This window comes from Marmota marmota, unplaced genomic scaffold (assembly GCF_001458135.2).
Source record: "Marmota marmota marmota unplaced genomic scaffold, marMar, whole genome shotgun sequence".
NCBI lineage: Eukaryota > Metazoa > Chordata > Mammalia > Rodentia > Sciuridae > Marmota > Marmota marmota.
In genome coordinates, this window is record NW_025999982.1 from 2281712 (window position 1) to 2296534 (window position 14823).

Here is a 14823-nt window from a genome sequence, read left to right on the forward strand (position 1 = left end):
GGGGCGGAGAAGGAACTCTTGCCACCGAGGGTCTGACCCATTTCATGTCATGAGTGTTGCACTAGGGGGTGGGGAGAGAGCCCAGCCTTCGCCCTAGGGGTTGGGTGTGGTGGAGGTTCCAGACAGCAGGATGGAGAGATGGGGAGAAGGAGGGCATGGGGTTGGCTGAGGATAAAAATGGTCCCAAGCTTCCACCTTGGACTCCTTGCCTTAAAGAATCCTGTTCTAGTCACTTGCCCACACTCTGCCCTGCCCTACATTCCTGACCCCACATCCCTTCCCTGGTTTGGCCCATGGGGCTGTGGCTTGGGTTGGGGGTGGGGAGAAACATGCTGGGTTAGGGTGGGGACACACCAGCTTTTGGCGCTCAGCTTGAGGGGAGGTTTCTGGGTTTCACAGTGCTCTCGCACACTTTGGAATCCTTGCATGGCCACCTCCAGCCCTGCTCTCTATACCTTATCGCAGGTTAGGGTTAGGGTGGGAGTGGGGCTGAGAGGGGAGGGGAGGAGTCCTGGGGAAGGGAGCAGAGCAAAGCCCGACTCTTCACTAAGTTCATCTCAAGCCTCTGAATATGGAGCTCTGAGCCCCCCTCCCTCCCGCCAGCCCCCAGTATCAGGCTGATTAAGCACCCAGGGATGCGTAACCACTGAGCAATATACTCAGCCCTTTTTTGTATTTTATTTAGAGACAGGGGCTCACTGAGTTGCTTAGGGTCTTATTAAGTTGCTGAGGCTGTCTTTGAACTCGTGATTCCTCCTGCCTCAGCCTCCTGAGTTGCTGGGATTACAGCATGCACCACCATGCCTGGCCCTTCTGAGCTTTAAGCTTTCTGGGGTCAATGGTACCCAGCATCAGTGCTTGAAGTCACACTTCCCTGCAGTCAGGACCCCTGGGGTTACACAACAGGGGTTCAGGGAGAGGAGGTTGTAGGGTCTTTCAGATCAGGGCAGGTGGGAGAGAAATGGTCTGAGCAGAAATGAGACTGGGCTTCACCACAGCTAGCCCCAGATGTGGGGTGGGGATGGGATCTGGTGGTACCACATTGCAGAGGGGTTTCTCTTTGGGGAGACAGGCAGGAAGAACTCATTGCAGGTGCTTCATTGAGGAAATCAGATGGTCACAGGGAGCACGGTGCTGTTTTTTTTTTTTTTTGGCCAGCAGGTGGGCAGAGCCAGAATGGGCAGCAAACATAAATCTCAGCTCAGGACCAGCTGCAGGTGCTGGAGGCAGACACCTGTGCATATTTGGTTAGCAAATACCTTTCCTAGCCTCCGTCAGCCAGCCCATGGCCCTTCCTCCAGCCTGCAGGAGAGCCAGCATCTGAGTCTCCAGCATCTGAGTCCAGACCTTGATGACAGGAGTGATATGGGTCATGGCAAGGAGAATTAAGTCCATCTCAGAGAAGATGACAATGATGATGATGGTGACTGCCGTTGGAGTTTACAGATCATTTACAGGTGGCTCTGGCCTTCACCTATGCTGTCCCTTGGACTTCTTACCACCAGCTGAGGCCTAAGTGTAATTCAGGAAAAGGATGGAGAACCATTTAGAACACTCATTTTTCCACCACCTAGTCTTAATAATTTTCCCCATTTCCCCATAGTTGCTACATTTTTTTTGGTAGTACTGGGGATTGAACCCAGAATATTCTACCACTGAGCTTTATCACTAGCCCTTTATATTTTCAATTTTGAGACAAAATCAGTTGCTAAGTTGCTCAGACTTGTGATCCTTTTGGCACTATGCGTGCACCACCATGATTATTATACTTTTTTTTGCTGAAGTATTTTATAGTAAATTATATACATTCCATTTTTTCACCTCCAAATATTTCATTCAAAGGTATGCTCCTATGTAACCACAGTGCTGTGACCATACCAGTCATTTCCTAATAGCATCTGGTGCACAATCCATGGTAAAATTGTCCCCAGCCTGTTTTTGATCACTGGTTTCTTTAAATCAGCGCCCTGTCAAGGTCCATTTGTTACATTTGACACTTAAAACCTCTAGAGTCTCCTTTCATATAAAACAGCTCCCCCCACCAGCTCCCCCACCATGATTCTGAGTTCCTGATGAGGTGGGAACTACCCAGGCTGCTTCACTCTCTGGATCTGTCAGGTCACTGTGCTGCTCTGCTTCCCAGAGAGCTCTGTGGAGGTCTAGAGCCAGGTGGCCTGGGCCAGAGGGTCTGCCCTGCTGAGGCTCATACAGTCTTGGTTCATCCATCAAGTGGCACAGGTTGAGTGTCCAGTTCTGGGTGGAGAGGCCTGGGCCTCGTAGGCCAGTATGTGAGGCAAGGGCAGGCTGAGTGGCCCATGGTCACTTCTTTTTCCTGTCTCTTCTCAGCATTCCCTCTTGCCACCTGTTCCTTCTCCTTTGCCCTTATGGATATGTCTTCCTGTGCCCCTAGCAGCACTGTGGAAACCCTAGGAGTTGCCATAGCCCACCTGAGCCAGAGGCCCAGACTTGGCTGATACACTTGCTGGGGACCTTTATTTCTGTTGGGCCAAATTTGGTTGTTGTTGCTGTCCTTCTGGAGAGACTCTTGGGGTTCTCTGGTATGCAGTTTACTGTATCTTCTGGGCTTTAAGCATTTTTCTTTTTCTTTCTTTCTTTCTTTTTTTTTTTTCAGTACCAGGGAATGAACCAATGGGGTGCTTAACCACTGAGCCACGTCCCCAGCCCTTTTTGTATTTTATTTAGAGACAGGGCTCACTGAGTTGCTTAGGGCTTACTAAGTTGCTGAGGTAGTCTTTGAACTTGTGATTCCCCCTGCCTCAGCCTCCTGAGTCGCTGGGATTACAGCATGCACCACCATGCCTGGCCCTTCTGAGCTTTAAGCTTTCTGAAAGCATGAGCCATGCCTTTGTTTAAATTCCATATATTCCCTCTGGTGGCACAGGGTGGATGATGGGTAAAGATTTGTAGAGGTAAAGGGTGCTTTTATTGGGATGTAGAAATTAATTTCTTTTCTCTTGTGATCCAGAGAGAGACACCAGCCAGTGCATATGTTTCCTTTTCCCAATATTCTGAGTATCTGGAGAGAGTCCCTTGGGCCCCCCCTATCTACCACCAGCCCATTAGTGCACTTCTGTTGGAAGTGGCCTTCCTCAGGGCTGGTCTAGATGTGTGGGAGGTGGCTGGTATCTCTGGGAAGTGGCCAGTGGCCCAGGCTGGTAGTCAGGAGACCTGGATCTGGAATAGCTATTCCATCAACCCATAGGACCACAGCTGGTCAGTACCTCCATGTCCCAGTTTCTACAGCTAGATGGAGGAGGGGGCTTTTCAGGGTCCCTCTGGATTTCCCCAGTCTGTGATTTCCCCTCCCTTGGCTGCTGTGATGGTGGCCAAGCTGGTAGGTGCAGGTTTTGAGTCAGGCTCTGTTATAGTCACCTATCCCACTTCTATATGGCTCCCTTCTTCCTCCTCCTTATCTAATCTTTCCAGACACACTGACCTGCCCCACTTCCTTTCCCAGGCTTTTACCTGGATATCAAAGTCCACCCTGGGTGGAATGGGGCCGCCCAGGTTCTGGGATGCATTTGTCTTCCTTTCTTCCTTCAGATCAAGGTCTTGGGGAGTGGACCATTTCAGGGACAGCACCCTCTTCCACATCCTTCTAGAGCATGCTATCAGCCAGCTCCTCTCTTACCATTAGACTGGTCCTGCTCCCAGGTGATCTTCCAGGACCTCACTCACACCCCACCTCCATGCCCTAGCAGGGCCTGGACAGGTCAGACTCCAACTGGTCTTGTGCCTCCCAGTAGATGAAGGACTCACAATAGGGACTATCCTCAGGATTCTGAGTGGCTGATGTTCCCGAGTTGGGAAAACCTGATGCACAGATATAGACCTGTGGCTCATGTTCTCTGAGCACTCAGCCTGGTGGGCATTAGCTTTCTGAGGATGGGAACCCCACCCAGCGCCCCAGGATCGCTGACTTGGAATAAGGTTTTATTGAATAGATGGAGTCTGGGTTGTTTAAGTGCCATCATCCAGTCCTCTGTGTGGCCCAGGTGGATCCTTCCACTTTGTGGGATTCACATGGGACTATAGTAAGAATAGAATGAGATATTGGATGTAAAATTGATTTATAGGGTTCCATACATAAGGGCGTGGGTTTTTCCTAAGCGATCTTGGTGGGGTGCCTGTGGCCAGTAAACAGGAGCATACCTGTGGAGGGAATGGCCAGAAAACCCTGCAGGAACCTAGTGGGAGTCCTTGAAGAGAGCAGGATGCATCTGGGGTTCCCAGCATGAGTGAAAGGCGAGAGGCAGAGGGTGAGACTGATGGGCGTTGGCCTTCTCTGGGACTTTGAGCCTAGGGACCCTGCAGGAGTGAATAAAGCATGTGCCACTTCACCCTGGAGATCTCGGCTCTGGTTACAGCCCCAGCGCCAGGTGCGCGCCTGTGGCAGGGCTATTTTAATAAACACAGATGCTCCCTAGGAGGCGAAATGTCGGGGGGATTACGACGGGAGGGGTTGTGCCACCCCGTGGGGAGGGGTCCCCTGGGGCCTCCCTCCGCGAGTATCCGGGTATCCGAGGAAAGCGCGGGCGCGGGCAGCTTGACACCGCCCCTCCCGGGGCGCGCCTGGCGGAGGCCCAGCGTCCCGGCGGCTGCTGGCAGTCAGAGGCAGGCCGGGGCGAGGCCGCGCTTGCCCTCCCTCGGCGGCGGCTACACGTGGGGCGGCGAGTTTCGCTCCGCCGCGGGGGCGAGGGCGGGCCGGGAAGAGCGCGCGAGGGCAGCGCCGGGGCGCGGGCGGGCGGGACGCCCGGCCCGATTAGGGCTCCGCCACCGGCGGGTCCCTGGCCGCTCTGACCGCGACCTTGTCCTCCCAGGCCCCCCTGCATCAGAACTCACCTATCTGGAGTCTTCGGGCCTCCTGGTCCGGGGTCTGGCAGCCCAACTGATGGGGGCTTCCCTGTTTATCTGCCTTTGGCTTTATGCTAGTCCCTTTCCACCCTCGCTCACCAGGGCGCACCTACAGGGTATGCATTGGTCTTAATGAGTGCACAGAAGAATGGGTGCAAGGCTTGTGGAGGGCCACTCTGGGACCCTGCAAGCATCTCTTGAATGGCCACCTTCTTTGGCCACAACTAGGTGGGGGTAGGAGGACTGTGCCAAGTCCCACGTGGAGAATAAAAATAGGAAGGCAAGGTGCCACTCTGAGAGGGTCTTGGGAGGAGTACAGATTGGAGCCCTGTGTGGCCAGGTGGTAGTGACTTTGCTCAGAAGGCAGCTCTGATGGTTAGGTGGTCCTTTCTCTGGCCTCTCAAGTCTTCACTTCTGGGCTCAGGGTAGAATGCTTGCCCAGCATGTATGAGACCCTGGGTTCCAGCCCTGGCACTGCAAAGAAGAAGAAGAAAAAAAAAAGAATCAAGAAATCAAGTCTTCACTATTGACCTCCATACTCTCGGGGTCCTATCTACCCCTGCCCATTGCTTGCAGCTTGCTTTGCTTTTTGACCCTGCTCCCTCATACAGCCATGCCTGACTCTTGCAGCTGCAAGCTTGGCATTTTTCTTCCAAGCCTTGTCTGCACACTCTGGAGGCCTCACTCCTCTTTCCACACCTTCCCCTTCTCTAAGTGAGTTCACTTTGCACTCTGGCACTGGATATGGAAGAGGGGGACTTCAGAAGCTCTGCCAATCTGGGCAGTGGCTGATGAACATCCACCTAACCACCAGGTGGGTTTGTGCCAGGGAGGTAGGAAAAGCAGGTGAATATCCACATTTGCATGTCTTTTTTTCCCAGGAGGAGTGATCCAGACAAAGGGCAACAGGAGCAGGCATGGAGGGGTCCTGGATTAGGATGGGTTTTCCAAAGACAGAACATCTCTGTGGAAGAGGACTACGGCCTCTTTCTCTTTCCTCCTCCACAAGACCTAGTGCACTGGCCAGGTGGGGGGCTTGTGGGGTTACCCCCGTCTCCCCTCAGAGACAGGATTTCCACCCCTGGCAGGACTCAGTCCCAGACCCTGGTCAGTGCTTTCTTTCCTCCCCACCAAGATGGATTCATCTTGTGTCCTCTCAGATTTTGCCAAGAGAAAACTGATTCACTAATGTCTTACAGGAAATTCTATGCATTATTCAAGGCCCTGAGCTGCTGCTGCCTCTGTGCCTTGTCTGATTGGTCATACTCTGACCTCTCCCATCCCCAAATCTGGACAAAACCTACAGCGGTACTGCCAGTTGGCACCAATGCATATTCCTGATATCATTATTCTTCTGAGTATGTGACTTGTCTTCCCAATGAGATTTTCGGCTCCCTGAGGCAGGGACCTTATCTTTTGCTTCTCATGTACTTCCCTCCACAGCTAATAAAATGAATTAATTTACTCACTCAATATGTATTTCGTGTTGGCCGCTCGGCTCTGCTGGTCTGGGTGCTGCGGATACAGCAGGGAACAAAACACACATCCCTGTCCTTGTGGAACTTACATCCCATGGGGCGGGAGTGAGGGACAGTAAGCAAAATAAGGACAATTCTATAGAGCTGGCTGAGTGGTGATGTAGATGCGGTGGGAGAACAAGAGAGCAAGAGGGGCCTGAGGAGTGTGGAGGAAGGAGAGCACAATTTTAAAAGGGATGGAGAGGGAGTGTCCACATGGGTAGGGGTATCTGAGCTGAGATGTGCAGGAAGTGAGGGGGTCTAGAGGAAGAGGTTCCAAGCAGAGGAAAGAGCCAGTCCAAGCCACCTGGGAGGTTTGAGGAGCCTGGGGGAAGCTGTGGGGCTAGGGCACGGTGGACTGGGGAGGGGAGGAGATGAGGTCACTGAGATGAGTGGGAGGATCATGTGCCATCTTTGGTGTCACTCTCAGATGGGTGGATTCTGAGCAGAGTGCTGTCCTTATTTATTTTTATTTTTTGGAGCTGGGGATCAAATCCCAGTCTTTGCACTTGTTATGCAAGTGCTTCACCACCGAGTGCTTACTATGACTTATCATTTTTTATTTTTTATTTTTTGGTCCTGGGAATTAAACCCAGGGGTTCTTTAACACTGAGCTACATCCCCAGCCCTTTTTATTTATTTATTTATTTATTTTTATTTTGAGACAGGGTCTCACTAATTTGTTTAGGGCTTCACTACATTACTGAGACTGTTCTTGATTTTGTGATCCTCCTGCCTCAGCCTCCTGAATTGCTGGGATTACAGGCGTGTGCCACTTAAAAATTTGCCTTTTAAAGGGATCCTTGTGTTACTTTGTGGGGTTCAGGGTTAGAGGGCAAAGAGAAAGCCCAGAGACCAGTGAGGAGGCAGTTACTGCAGTGCAGGTGAGAGTGTGGGGCCTGGCCCAGGAGGGTGGTGGAAGTGACGAGAAGTTGTTCTCATGTATTTTGAAGCCAGAACCCACAGGGTTTCCCAGCAGGTTGAACGTGAGGTGTGGGTGGTAGAGGATTGGTCTGAGGTTTCTGACCCAAGCCCTTGGAGGGATGGAGTTGCCAGACAGAGATGGGGGCATCTTCAGGAGAAACACTTTTAGGTGGAAGATTAGGAGTTTGGTTTTGAGCTGCTAGTGGATTCCTGAGCAGAGATGTCCAGTAGGCAGTTTAGGGGAGGATGGACTTGGGAGTCATCAATGGGAATATTAGTAATACTTCTGAGCCCGTGAGTGTGGCCAAATGTGCTGGAATGTGAGTGCAGATGAAGGGAAGAGTGCTGGAAGGGGAAAGGAGGTTGAGGACCCTCACCTCCCACCCCTCATCATGAGGTCCCCACAGTACCTGCTGTCGCCGGCTAGCCTGGCTTCAGAGCCCAGCTCTGCAGTCTATCCTTTCACCTCTCCGTGCTCTACTTTCCCTGCCTTTAAAATGTAGGTAATAACTAAGTAGATTTAGAAAATTAAACAGCAATATATGAAAACATTAGGTAACTTTCCAGTTCTCTGCAGACACCAACTGGATGTTCCACATTCAATTTAATTCTGACACTGTCTGCCAGGAGTTGGTGCCAGATCCCAACTGCATCCCAGGATGCCACTCAGGTCAGCCAGATGGAGGAGGTGCCTAGGATGAGGCAAGGGGCAGGGTAGAGCTTCCACCCCTTCTGGGCCTTACCACCCTCTGGCATCTCTCTGTGGTCATTGGGAAGTGCTCTGAACTTGTCTTTTGGGTTTTCCTGGAGCTTCATTGCCCGTTGGTGATGAAGTCAACCTCCTGTCAATCTCCAGCTCCTTCTTCCACTTCAGAGGAGGTTGTGATGGCTGGTGGGGCTAAAGTTTCCACCTCTCCAATCATGTGGTTAGTTCCACTGGCAATCAGCACCTCACCCCCATCCTTAGGGGCTTTCCAAAAGGCCCCTCATTAACATAAATTTAGGTGTAGTTGAAAGGCACTTGAGATGAACAAAATTCATACCATTTCACCCTTACTGCTCTAGAACTATTCCAAGAATGGGAAACAGAAAATCCAAATATTATAACAAAAGATAATCTTATCTGTCTTATCACTTAAGAAGTTAAAAGGGTCTTAGGAGCTGTGGCCAGGAGCTGGGATGAAGCCCAAATGTCTATTTTTCATTGTATCATTATTCCCCAGGACTGTATTGTGCAAAAGATTCCAGATGGAAAAATACAGTGGTCCCAGCTGCATGGAACTCAGTAGCCAGTGTAGAAAAGTAGAGAGGCCAGGACCAAGTGCCGAGGGAACAGGGGAGCGAGTGGTGCCCCCCAGGAGGGGAAAGGACACCTTCACATAGTAGGAGGGAGGAATTGAGGGGGAAGGAAGGAGATCTTCTAGGCTTAGTCTCTGGGGTTAGAGGGTTGGGGTGGGCATGAAGGCTTTGTAGGCTGTCAGAACTGCCTGTGGAGACATGAGAGCTCCCAGGAAGGGGACTTGGGATGACCTGAAGGTTTAGTACAGCTGCCTCAGGAAGTAGAGCTAATAAGACCAGCTAAGAAGTGGAAGGAGGTTAGATCAGAAAAGACCTTGTTAGCCAGCCCAAGGGGGGAGGTGTGGGAGGAACATGGGCTATCAGCCTGGTCTCAGCTCTGTGATTTCAGGCAAATTATTTTATATATATATATATGTATAATTTTTTTTTTTTTTTGGTACTGGGGATTGAACCCAATACAGGCCGTCCTGGCACCCTACAAGGCCTTCAAGTAAAATGGTGCTAATGACTAGCCCCTTGCTGGGAAGTTGCTGAGAATGTAGGGGCAATGGATATGAAGTGCTGAGATAGAGTGGGCCTTGGAGATGACTATCTTATTATCCTGGAGATGCATTGAAGAATTTTAAATGCAGAAGTGGAGTAGATGAATGGGTAGATGGAGGGAAGGATGGATAGAAGGATGCAGAGGTGGGTGCGTGGATGGACGGATAGAGGGATGGATAAGTTCTTAGATGGATGGGTGCCTTCAGGGGCTGTGGGATTAACCCCAGCCACAGCTGTAAGGGGGAAATTTCTGGCCTTAGGGTAGATAGAAGAGGACAGTCTGGAATGGGACCCTGGGCTGGGGAGGCATGAGGCTTCTTGTCCTGTCTTGGAGACTGCAAGGCTCACGCCCCTGGCTTGGAGTCTCCTAGACTTCTCTCATTGGTTGTCTCCGGTCCCTTGCAGCTCCTGGGTCTTGTCTCTGTTTCTCTCTGTCTTGCTCTAATTTTCCTTCCTGTCTCTCTTTGTCTCCCTTCGCCTTTGTCTCCCTGCCTTTCTATCAGGGCAGTAGGGTCTCAGGGATAAGGTCTGCAGTGTGTGACAGCCCAGACAGGTGGCAGATCCTCACAGGAAAGCTCCAGTGCCAGTCAGGGAGTTGGGGTGGGCTGGGGTCTCTGAGTGCTTCCTGGAGGGTCTCTGTTCCAACCCAGGGGATCTTGCCTTTTACAGTGGTTCCAGACAGGGAATGACGTGGTGCAGGGACAAGGCTTGTCAGGGGTGGAGGGAGTTTCAAGGAGCCCTCACTGTTGCCCTGGAATCCCCCATTCCCAAGGGAAGGGTGCTATGGAACCTCTTCTTTCCCACTGACTGAGCTGCCTTGTCCCCCAGGCTGGTGGATGACCGCTGTGTGGTGGAACCTGCAGCTGGGGACCTGGACAACCCCCCTAAGAAGTTCCGAGGTAAGACCACCTTTCCCACTGTCCTTGTCCCTCCAGGCTCCTGAGTCCTGGACCTGGGTTTGAATTTATTCAGCCTTATTTGGCCTCAGTGGCCAGATTAGACTGGACCCTTTGCTCTGGGGAGTCCCCCTTGGCCTGCGTGCTGCCAGCTTGGCCCAGTACCTTCTCCATTTCTGCGGCCACGCCCCCTTCTCAGGCACACCCACTTCTGGACAGGGGCCCATTCTTTCCCTAAGTCCCTGCCAGCCACAGGGCTTTCTTTGTCTATGTGAGTGAACTTTTTCTGAGGGATTAGAGGTGGAAGAGAGTCGCCTCAGGCAGTAGGAGATCCGGGAGACAGCCCTTCCCTGTGCCTCAGTTTCCCATCTGTGTGGTAAAGGGATTAGACCTGATGGTTTCCAGGAAATTCTGACCCTGATTGTATCCTCAGGCCTTGGCCCTGAGCTCTGTGGGTGACTCCTGCTGGAGGGGCCTCCAGAACCCAGACCTGGCTCAGTGCTGTGACTGCCTGGGGCCTCCATGTCCTTCACCGTCAGTGGTCTTCTCAGGCCAGCCCAGCAGGCCTCAGGGCTTTGTGAAGATGGAAGGAGGTCCTGGCTGTCCTCGTGCCAAACTCTTATTGTTGTGATTACCTGTGAGTTGGGACAGACAGAGAGACAGACAGACAAATCCTGGGCGTGTTGGGCAGGGTGGGAGCAGGCAAGAACACGCCTGCCGATTGCTGCCACCAGTCTGCCATGTGGTTGTTCCTCTCCCCTTGGGGGAGGCTAGCTGGGATGCCTTCAAGGGGACTGCAGGGGATGGAGGGGACAGGGGTGAGACAGTCGTGCTGCAGCCTTGGCTGGCGTCTGCTGGGGGCTTTGCCTATCTGTTGGGGTGTACGGACAGATGGAGGGGTTCCTCCAGCTCGCAGTGGGCCCCCATATCTGCTCTTCTGTTCCTACTATCATGGGATTCTGAGCAGGGGGGCTGTGCCTCGGGGTGGGGTCCTGGGTCGAGATGTGGCTGGACTGGGAATGTGGGAATTACTGCGGGCTCGGCTCACTCCTCACCATCCGGCCCCACTGCCCCCCACATCTGGCTCCACTGCCTTCTGCCTCACCCCCTGCACCTCCCCCTGTCCCTCCAGCTGTGCCAGCCTCCTGCAGCCTTGTACTCCGTTCCCCACCTCTCCCACGGGCTCTCTGTCAGCCTCCTCAGGTCTCATGGCTTCAGCGAGGCCTTCCCCGACCAGCCGCAGGAGGCTGCGCCCCAACCTGTCTTTTTCACCTCCTTTGTTTTGGTCCATAGCTTGAGTCTGACATGCTGCATGTATTTGACTAATTTTTAAGTCAGGGGTCTTCCTCGCTGGAGTGGAGCTCCATGGGGCAGGGATCTCTCTGTGCTTTTCTTGTTCCCAGTTTCATTCAGGGGCTGCTGCCTCGTTCTCTCTGAAGAACTCAGAGGCTGTGTGGTGAGGGTCCCCAGGGGGCCTCTGCCAGTCTGGAGGGGACTAGGGCTGAGAGGGGCAGGTGGTGCGTGAGTTGAGGAGTGACAGGCTGGCGGCAGGGAGGTGGGTGTGGCAGGGGAAGATTTGCCCTAGGCTTCCAGTGGGCAGAGTTTGGGGCCAAGTTTTGACAACAAAAAGCCACTTAGCAGAACAAATGCTCCTTTGATTTCTTGCTTTCCTCCCTTATTGCTTCTTCCCACACCCCCTGTCTCTTCCTCTCCATTTTCTCAAAGCCTGTGAGGTTCTCCCCACCCCCAGCCCCTGCCAAGGATCCCTGGGCCGTGTCAAGGTCTCCGTGGCCTCTGGGGGCCCATCCCTCAGAGTGAGGTAGAAGAGATGGATTTACACTGTCCCCGCCTCCCTCTTGTCTGCCCCAGGCTTTGGTGTTTTGATGAGGTGCAGTGGCCACTCCAGACTCCCTGTGGTCCCCTTTGGTCCTGAGAGGAGCTGAGGTTGGGCAGGTTCCTGTCCTAGCCCTTGCAGCTGGTGGGTACAAGTTCTAGTGCCTGAACTTGGGGCCAGAGAGAGACACGGATCCCAACCTCCTGTTCCGAGCCTGGAGGCCTCACTTTCATTGTTTCCGCGTCTTTCCCATAAACACCCTGACTTGGAGGGGAGGACCCAGAAAGACTGAGGGGGCTGGGTCAGGAATTTTAGAAGTTGGCTGGTGGTCATCAAAGATGGCCTTGCCCTGAGACCCCCCCAGAAGTTCTGTCCCTGCTGTCTTGGGGGTAAGTCTGCCATTGCAGGGGACTCCACAGCTCACCATTCAATGCTCTGCCAGCTCCCCCTGTACCTGATGTCCCTGGAGGTCCCCAGCAGGGCTGGCAAAGCCTCCATCAGCTCCTATTTAGTTTCTGGCATGTGGTTTCAGTTCTGTCCCCTTCTGATGCCACCCCAAGCCCCAGCATGTTCAGGGAGTTCTTTCCAGACCTGGCAAGGCCCTGGGAAGCCCAGGCTGCTGGTACCTGAGTGTGTGGCACCCCATGCCAGCCCAGCCTCCTAACTCTGCTCTGCTGCAGGTTTTGGGGTATGGCTGCTATGAGTCCTGTATGCTGACTGGGCCTGGGGTGGGGGCACACTGCCTTCCTTGGCCCTTTCTCTTCCCTCCATGCTGGGGCAAGGGGAGACCCAGTGTGGAGGGACTTGGCAGCCCTCACCTCCAAATGTACCTTGGGAAGGTGATGAGGTGGCCTCCCTCTGTTTGTACAAGTGGGCACCTCTTCTCCAGCCTCCTCCTCTGCTTAACAGAGCATCTTCCAAACCCAGCTTATTGCTGTTATAATTATTATTAAGACACATTCCAACTGCATACAAAAGTAAAGAGGGACTGGGGTTGTAGCTCAATGCTAGAGCACTTGCCTAGCATGTGGGAAGCATTGGGTTCGATCCTGAGCACCACATAAAAATAAATAGATGAAATAAAGGTATCGTGTCCATCTACAACTAAAAAATATTTGAAAAAAAAAAAGTAAAGAGAAAAATAACACACACCCCATGGCCCCACTACTGAGCCACGTAAACCTTTTTTTGCCACATTTATTTCAGATCTTTTTACTTTTAAAGAAATAACATAGCTATAGTGGAAGTGCACCGTGCCTTCCTCCTTCCCCTTCTCCCCCACCCTCTCCAGAGGAAAGTAATGCTCAGGGATCGTGGGCCTGTTTCAAGGCATTTGCCATCAGCACAGAGGGAAATACCCATGAACAATGTAGGGTAGTTTCCGTTTTTCGAACTCTGCCTGTTAAAGATAGTCTTCTTTCTACACTGGTTTTTGAGATTTATCATGTTGATACATGCAGCTGTGGTTCATCTGTTTAATTGCTGGGTGACTCTCCACTGGGTGAGTCAACTTCAGTCCATGGATAGGTGCTCCTGGTGATGATGGACATTTAGCACATTTCCAGTTCTTGGCAATCACCCACATTGCTGCATGGAGTGTTCTTGTACGAGGCTCCTTAGGCTTGTTTCTCTGGTATGTTCCCATGAGGGTCGTGCTGGGTGGGAGGAAGGCCCCTCCATCTAGTGAGAAATGACCCCATTGCCTTCTGCAGGGGCTGTCACCTTCACACCCCGCAGGCCGTGGGTGCAGCTCCCAGGCTCCACCTGCATCCTCGGCAGGATTGCTTTCATCCCACCTGACTTTCTTTCAACCTGCTGGGTGTGAAATGGCATCTTATTGTGGGTTTTTTAAAAAATAGTTTAATTTTTTTCAGTGTTGGGGATGGAAGTTTCCCATAAGTTAGTTTTAATGGCTAACTTATGGGAATAACCCAGAAATCAGACAAAACAAGTACTTGTCCTTAGGACAAGGCAGAAAAATCTGTAGCGTGGATGGAATCTCCTGTGGGGTAAAAGTGCTGCAGACGCCCTCCAGTTGCCATCAATAAGAAATTTACTTGTTAAAAAAAAAAAAATCCAGGAACTGGCATTGTCCAGAAAAATCTAACAGATTAATTTACAGTTGTTATAAAGTTGAACTGCTGAAACTTGTTCATGGAAACATTTTGGCTTGCATGAATGGTTTACATCCCTGCATTTATAGTTTTTAAAAATTCACATGTGGTCGTCCAGGGGGGTGGTAGTGGCCTGTGCTCCAAGCTACTTTGAGGCAGGAGGATCACTTGAGCCCAGGAGTTTGAGGACAGCCTGGGCAATACAGTGAGACCTGTCTCACCCCTACCCCACCCCCCAAAAAAAATTCACCCATGAATGAAAATGGAAAAAATGCCAACACCTGAATTTTAAAAAATATTTATTTTTCAGTTGTAGTTGGACACAATAGATTTATTTATTTTCTTTTTTAAATTTTTATGTGGTGCTGAGGATTGAACCTAGGGCCTTGCACGTGCTAGGCGAGTGCTCTACCACTGGGCTGCAACCCCAGTCCCCGCCAATACCTGTTTTCTGTCACTGATTTGTTCACTCACATCATACATTTAGGTATCTTTAGGCTCCATGGAGTGGCGGGGGGTGGGGGGCTATTAATCTAATGTTCAGAACTATCAAGAAGAGCAAGAAGAGAATTTGTTAATTTTTTGAGAATGAAATATTTCCCATCATAGTGAATTTTTGTGTGTGTATTGGGAATTGAACCCAGGGCTTCACACTTGCTAAGCAAGAGCTCTACCACTGGGGCACACCTCCGGTCTGATAGTGCATTCTTTTTTGTTATTGTTGTTGCTGGAGATTGAACCCAGGGGCACTTTACCACTGAGCTATATCTCCAGCCCTTCCCCTTAAAAAAATTATATATATATATATATATATATATATA

General features: G+C 51.5%; 1 protein-coding gene across 4 annotated transcripts in view; it reads left to right on the forward strand.

Annotated features, from left to right (window-relative positions):
• The window catches only part of Itpr3 (inositol 1,4,5-trisphosphate receptor type 3), a 62809-nt gene that overhangs the window by 4845 nt on the left and 43141 nt on the right, over positions 1 to 14823 (forward strand). For all 4 annotated transcript variants that reach the window (XR_007348400.1, XR_007348401.1, XM_048805118.1 and 1 more), the window contains exon 2: positions 9987 to 10057. Coding sequence is in view for 2 of the 4 variants with exons in the window: in XM_048805118.1 (XP_048661075.1) it covers positions 9987 to 10057 (71 nt within the window). In the remaining 2 variants the exon portion in view is untranslated. The remainder of the gene's footprint in view (positions 1 to 9986; positions 10058 to 14823) is intronic.